Genomic DNA, 7,363 nt, shown 5'->3' with positions numbered 1-7,363 from the left:
AAAAGAGCAGAGTTACCAGACTCTTATCACTCTGTCATGCAGCAACCATTGCAACATCTCTGAGCTGTCCCAAGCAGCATGCCTTGCTACTTTTCCATACCATATACAGAAAGGTATGCATCCCAGTGGAAACATGCAGATCCTACCCAATCAGCGGGTGACAGAAGTCCCTTGTTCTCTGGCTATAAAAACAGACAAGCAGGGTATATGCCCAGTAGTGGGATCGCTCGCTCGGATCAGCTCGCTGCTTTGTGACCACCTAGGGAGGTGGGATAGGGAGGGTGGGAGGGACGGAGACGCAAGAGGGAGGGGATATGGGGATATATGTATATGTATAGCTGATTCACTCTGTTATACAGCAGAAACTAACACACCATTGTAAAGCAGTTATACTCCAATAAAGATGTTAAAACAAACAAACAAACAAACCAGACAAGCAACCCACGCTCAGGGTCGGCTTTCCCTTGCTACCAGTAAGTCGGCCAGGTGTTCTTGCAGCGACCCTTCTCTTTAATAAACTCTATCTTCCTCACCAAAAAAAAAAAAAAAAAAAAAAAAAAAAACAGCTTAGATATACAAAAACGCCGCAGGGAAAAGTTGAACCGTTTTGAGTTTAGAATCTTTCCATTGGTAAGATTCTAGAGAGGGGCGTGTCCCAACGCTCGGCGACACACCACCCGCCGGGCCACAGGGGATCGCGGCTCCGGGCTCCGGAAGGGCGCCCAGGGCGCATTTACCAGGGCGGCTGCGCGACGTTTTTCCGGCGGGACTGCACGGAGGAAGGTCCTGGGGACAGTCCGCTGGCCCGGCGCCTCGCCTTGCGCGCTCGGAGTCACCGAGAAGACGAGTCCGTCGCCCCTGCCGCCCCTCGTTGTCCCAACCATGGCCACACGCCTCCTCCGCGGGGCCCTACGCTTGTGGGGCGGCCGCTGTGCGCCGAGCGTGCCGCCGGCCTCGAGGTGAGTACCCGCCCCGCTCCAGCTGCGCCGGCCGGGAGGCTGCAGGGCCGGGCCGCGACACGCACACCGCTCCTGGGGGCTGGGAACCAGCCGGCGCGCGCCCGAGGGGCCGGCTGCATCGGCCCCCGGGGCTTGGGCTGAGCTGTTGGGGCGAGAGAGGGTGGGAGAAGGGGCTGGGCCTCGCCCCTTGGCTCTCAGAACCTGGATCGGACCCAGTGGGGCGAGCGCAGGGGCACCGGCCTAGCAGCTTCAACGCGGGGACAGCCGAAGGGTGGGGGGGCGTCCCTAAATTCTCCCTCTCTGGCCCCAATCCAACCCGTCTGGTTCCGAGGCCTGCGGTCGGCACCGTGAGTCTGCATTTCGAAGAGTTCCTGCGAAGCGAGGGCGGGGAGTCACCCCTTGGCCACAGTTGCACGAGTTCGAGCTACGACCTTTGGCCCAGTTAGATCTGTGGCAAAAAGGCACCGCCCCATAGTGATCTTGGGAGCTGGACTCCCACCGCCTCCCAGATCTTGAGAAAAGCACTTGCAGCGACGCTGACCTAGAGAAGTGCCATGGAGAAGACATCCTGGGACAGGAAAGACCTGGCGATGGCCCATTAGACAATGAAATTAACTTGATATTTAACAAATCCTTTAATTAAGTAAATGCAGAGGAACTAATGGAGAGAGTTTCTAAGTGGCTCAGTGACTATTAAGGTAGTGTTTATAAGATCAAAAGCTTCCTGTACTGTCTGACACCTCAAATACAGTCATTGGATAAACAAGCTGGAAGCACCGAGGATCCCCTATTTAATGAGAGTGACAGGATGGATAAATTAGCTCATGGCGGCCTTATGGTAGGTAACTCTAAGATGCTATGGGAGCGGGAAACAAAACTGCTGCTCGTGAGGAGGGCTGGGAAGGCTTCACCGAGGAGTGACTTTACATTCGGATACACATACTTTTCTAAGCTCTTCCCTGAACTCCATAAGACAGTGATGCTCAAATTTTTTGGTATCAGGACTCCTTTGTGCTGTTAAAATTAGACGACCTCCAAGATCTTTTGTTTATGTGAGTTTTATTTATGGACATTGATGTCAAAAGATATCTACAAAACTGGGAAATTTTACAAATATTTAGTTTACGTAAAAGTAACTCATTACATGTTAACATAAATACATCTTTATGAAAAATAACTTTCCCCAAAAAAAGTGAGATGAGTGACATTGTTTTACATTTTTGTAGATCCCTTAATGTCTGGCTTAATAGAAGACAGTCTGATTTTCATACCTGCTTCTGCATTGTCAATTGTGATAAGTTATTTTGGTTGAAGTATAGGAAGAATATTGGGAAAAGGAGGACCTGAGGGACCCTCTGAATAGGTCAGAGACTCTAGTTTTATTATAACAGGCTTCTTAAACTGTAATGTGCATATGAATCACTTAGGAATGTTATTAAAATACAGTCGACCCTTGAACAGCATGTATTTGAATCACGAGGGTCCACTTACATGGGAATTTTTTTCCATCGTAAATACTACAGTACTATACAATCCATGGTTGGTTGAATCTGAGGATGCAGAACCGTGCTCTGGAGGAAGCACAAATATGGAGGGCTGATGGTGGGGTATACATGGATTTTCAACTTCATGGAGGTTGGGCGTACCTAACCCCTGTGTGTTTCAAGGGTCAAATGTACAGACTGATTCATTTGGCCTGGGATGAGGCCCGAAATTGTGTATTTATAACCAGCTCCCTACCTGAAGGTGCTGGCAGAGACTGTCTCCCTTTTATAATGTAAATGAGGCTTTAAAAATAATGATAATAATAATAATTAGAGCCTAGCCTCTTAGATGAGTAGCAGTTTAATGCTTTAGGAAAACAATGGACAATTTATTCAGTACAGATTTCCTGGTTTTTATGGGGAGAAAAAGGGCCGATTTATTTTGTACGGGTTCCTTAGTCTTGGCAAAAAATGGATATTCCAACAAACTTACTGCCAAGTGTTTTGATTTTCTTCCCTCTACATGTTCTCTCTTGAACACTTTTGACTGATCTGAAAATCTCTCTTCTTTCTGGCACTTCTTTCACTTTCCTGTGTCTTGGTGTGTTTTACTTAGAAATGTTCCAAAGATTTCTTTAATGTTACATGGGATATAAAATTTTAAGATCCAGGCAGACTTGGATATAAGTTCCACTCTATTATTTACTAATTATGTTGACGAATGATTCAGTGTCTTAGAGCTCCAGTTCCCTAGTCTCAGCACATTTTTTTCCTTGAGGAAAAATCCCAAGTATGGACCAATGTGTGCATTTTGAAAAAATTGGAACGAGTCATTTCAATATAGGATGAAGTAGATTTTAGTCTCTTTTACTGCAACATTACTGTGATGTGCAAGGCCCTTGCTCACTGTTGTATCCCAAGTTACCCGAATGGTTCCTAGTATATATTAGGCACTCAGAAAGTATTTGTTGGCTAAATGAATAAATAAGCTATTAAAAATGATGATTTGGCTGACAGAGTAGCAAACCAGAAAAATGTGAAGATAAAAGGCAGACCAGGTATAAAAAATGTAATATTAAAAGTTCTCAGCTAAAGGTTACCACTTAAAAGACATTTCAGATTGTATTAACAAATAAAACTCAACTAAAAGTTGTATATAAAAGATAAGCCTAAAGCAAAATGACACAAAATACATATTAAGTGTATTAATCAGCTCAGGCTTCCATACCCAAATACTATAGACTGGATGGTTTAATAACAGAAATCTATTCCTCATAATTCTAGTGGCTGGATAGTCCAAGATCAAGGTGCTGGCCAGTTCATTTGCTGGTGAGAGCTCTCTTCCTGGCTTGTAAATGGCCCCCTTCTCCCTATGTCCTCACTAGGCCTTTCCTTGTTGTGTGCACACAGAGCTATATCTCTCTCTTCCCCTTCTTATAATGTAAGCCGTGCCTCTTGGTTTAGGACTCCACACTTATGACCTCATTTAACTGTAATTACCTCAAAGCCATATCTCCAAATACCATTACATTGGGAGTTTGAGCTTCAACATGAATTGGGTTGGAGGAGGGGGCGGGCACAATTCAGTCCATTGCATTAAGGAAAGGTATATAAACTGGAAAAAAATAATCCATTTCAGGGGAAAAAAGGTTGAAATAGCCTAATTGCCAATAAACAAGACTGGGTCTTTTCTGGACTAAGAAGAAGAAGAGGAAGAGAAAGAAAAGGGAAGGAAAGGACAGGATAGGATCAGATCAGGTCAGGGTCCAACTAAGGAAGAGAGAAACCCAAAACAATATGATGCAAAACAGAAAAACATCTTTTGGCTATATTTATATATATGATAAAAAGTTTTTTTAGATGTGAGCTTAAAAATGTACAAAGTGGTACACAGAGTTTCAAACTCTTTTCAGGCGTACCCCCGGCCGGGGCAGGGGGCGATCTGAAGACCATTGAACAAAAGGAACTATAGAGCAGTCTCTTTTTAAGCTTAATGTGGGGGGTGGGGGGGTGCGGGGAGAGGAAAGGTCAGTTTCCAAAGATTTTGAATAATTCTGGACTAATCCCTACAGAGACTGGTGGGCACTTTGATTTTGCTTTACACCCAGATTGTAATGTGGCAATAAAAGTCAACACAGTTTGCATCCTATACACCTGCCATTTGAAATTGTATGATTCTGGATAAACTATTAATGGGGGGGGTTACATTATTTTAAAAATTGTACATTACATGAAAACTTATCAGTATTATTCTGTTGTACTATTTGAATTTTAAATTATTTAATCGGCATCACCATACATTACTATTCTACTTCAGCTCAAACATGTGATTAATTCTAGGCATGACATCCTCTTTAGGGATTTGGAAGTGAAGACTGAGTTGAATAAGGGTAAACTACTTCTTAGTCTCATTCAATCGTGATAGATCCTAAAGTGCTGCTGCTCAAATTTGAACCAGTTTGTCAAATTTCAGACTCTTCCTTTCATGTTGTTCAGTGACTTTAATTTGGATGTGAAGAGTAACAATTCACTTAATTTTCTTAATGTATATATATTTTTAAGATGTTCTCATTCTGGAGGGGAGGAACGTCTAGAAACTCCTTCTGCTAAAAAATTAACAGATATAGGAATTAGAAGAATCTTCTCTTCAGAACATGACATTTTCCGGGAAAGTGTAAGGAAGTTTTTTCAAGAAGAAGTGATTCCTCATCACGCAGAGTAAGTCGCACATTTTCTTTGAAAGTAATGCACGTTAGAAGTCCAAGAAGGACCATTTCCTAGAATGCTCTTCATTGTTCTCTAGAAAAAGTACTGTGTTCAGAGCTTTATTAACATTTTACCACTCTTCAGTATAATACTGTAAGATTATGGGATTCTTAAACTAGTTCAAAGCTTCTTAAATGAGTTTTAAAATATACAATTAAAAAGTATGTTGACCTAATCTACTGCCAGTTTTTTCTCCCGCAAAAAATGGGTTTATGGTCCACAACCATGGTGATCTATGTGCAAGTCGCTGCTCAGCAAGGGAAGGAGAGCATTTTCATAGGAAAAGGAAGTTGGGAGGGCTAGAGTAAACAAAGTGTCCAGGGCTTTTCAATGACTGAGTCTTTGCTGGGAAAGAGGAATCTTTCTTTTTCTTATTGGACCCTGCTATTGTCACAGGGTGTGAGAGCACCCCCTTTTTAATTACCTTAAATTAAGGGACCATACCTGAACAAAATCATTCATAAATTCAAAATGTGGCCATTTAAATAATATGGAAAACATTTTTCTGATTTTAAAATGCTTGTTATTTGCAGATGGGAGAAAGCTGGAGAAGTGAGTAGGGAACTTTGGGAAAAAGCTGGAAAACAAGGACTGCTTGGTGTCAATATTGCAGAGCGTCATGGTGGCATTGGGGGGGACTTGTACTCGTCAGCTGTTGTTTGGGAGGAGCAGTAAGTATGGAAACATTTGAAGTTGAGTCTTGTTTCGTCAGTTCACTTTTCTGAGTGATGATTTTAAAATGTTTTCTAATCTTCTTATAAGATTGAAAATCCTCTTTTAAGTTGTTAAAATAGGTGCTTCATTTCTAATTGACCCATGTGTCTGTTTCATACATAAGAACAAATGAAGATTTCAGTTGATAAATGGGCAAAAGATTTGAACCAGCAATTCATCAAAAAAGAAATGAAAATAGGTGTTTTAGATGAAAAAAGTTTATCCTTACTACTAATCAGATGCAAATTAAATTAATCTGGAGGTATCATTTGAGTACAAAAGTTAGTGAAAATGAAAAATCATAATAACCAGTGTTGACAAGGTTGCAGTGAAAGTGACAAATTCATATACTCTTGGTGACATTATATATTGGAACAATAAATGCCTTGGACATTAAAAGCATGGATACATAAAAAATGAAAGTATTTCTGCTCTTAAATATTGGATTGGCCAAAAAGTTTGTTTGGTTTTTTCCATAAGATGGCTCTAGTAGCACTTAGTTGCCTTCAACTTCATTGAAAACAATTTTGTTAGATTATATTGTGACAGCTGTCATATTAGCATGCATTTAAAAAAAGACTTATTACAATTGGTGAATTTTTGTGTAGCCATTTTAATATTGAAGGTGGAAGAAAAGAAGCAACATTTTTGGCGTATTATGCTTTATTATTTCATGAAAGGTAGAAATGCAACTGAAGCGCAAGAAAAAAGATTTCTGCAGTGTATGGAGAAGGTGTTGTGACTGATCGAATGTGTCAAAAGTAGTTTGCAAAGTTTCATACTGGAGATTTTTTGCTGGACGATGCTCTGCTGTCGGATAGACCAGTTGAAGTTGATAGTGATCAAATTGAGACATTAGTTGAGAACAATCAATGTTATACCACCTGGGAGATAGCCGACTTACTCGAAACATCCACATCAAGGGTTGAAAGTCATTTGCACCAGATAGCCTCATCCACCAGAGGGCAGACAGCAGAAGCAAGAAGAACTACAATCCTGCAGCCTGTGGATCAAAAACCACATTCACAGAAAGATAGACAAGATGAAAAGGCAGAGGGCTATGTACCAGATGAAGGAACAAGATGAAACCCCAGAAAAACAACTAAATGAAGTGGAAATAGGCAAGCTTCCAGAAAAAGAATTCAGAATAATGATAGTAAAGATGATCCAGGACCTCGGAAAACCAAAGATCGAGAAGATGCAAGAAATGCTTAACAAAGATCTAGAAGAATTAAAGAACAAACAAACAGAGATGAACAATGCAATAACTGAAATGAAAAATACACTAGAAGGAATCAATAGCAGAATAACTGAGGCAGAAGAATGGAAAAGTGCCCTGGAAGAAAAAATAGTGGAATTCACTGCTGTGGAACAGAATAAAGAAAAAAGAATGAAAAGAAATGAAGAGAGCCTAAGAGACCTCTGGGACAACATTAAACC

The 7,363-nt window shown here is 41.3% G+C and overlaps 1 protein-coding gene across 1 annotated transcript in view; it reads left to right on the top strand.

Moving 5' to 3' along the window:
* The first annotated feature begins 683 nt into the window (after positions 1-683).
* The window catches only part of ACADL (acyl-CoA dehydrogenase long chain), a 41,202-nt gene continuing 34,522 nt past the window's right edge, over positions 684-7,363 (top strand). The window contains exons 1-3 of the mRNA XM_007120495.4: positions 684-959; positions 5,006-5,161; positions 5,743-5,880. Coding sequence (XP_007120557.2) covers positions 883-959; positions 5,006-5,161; positions 5,743-5,880 — 371 coding nt within the window. The 5' untranslated portion in view covers positions 684-882. The remainder of the gene's footprint in view (positions 960-5,005; positions 5,162-5,742; positions 5,881-7,363) is intronic.

Source organism: Physeter macrocephalus, chromosome 2, assembly GCF_002837175.3.
Source record: "Physeter macrocephalus isolate SW-GA chromosome 2, ASM283717v5, whole genome shotgun sequence".
In the NCBI taxonomy this organism is placed as follows: Eukaryota; Metazoa; Chordata; class Mammalia; order Artiodactyla; family Physeteridae; genus Physeter; species Physeter macrocephalus.
Note: the sequence above shows the minus strand (reverse complement) of the source record. Positions and strands in the feature narration are given on the sequence as shown.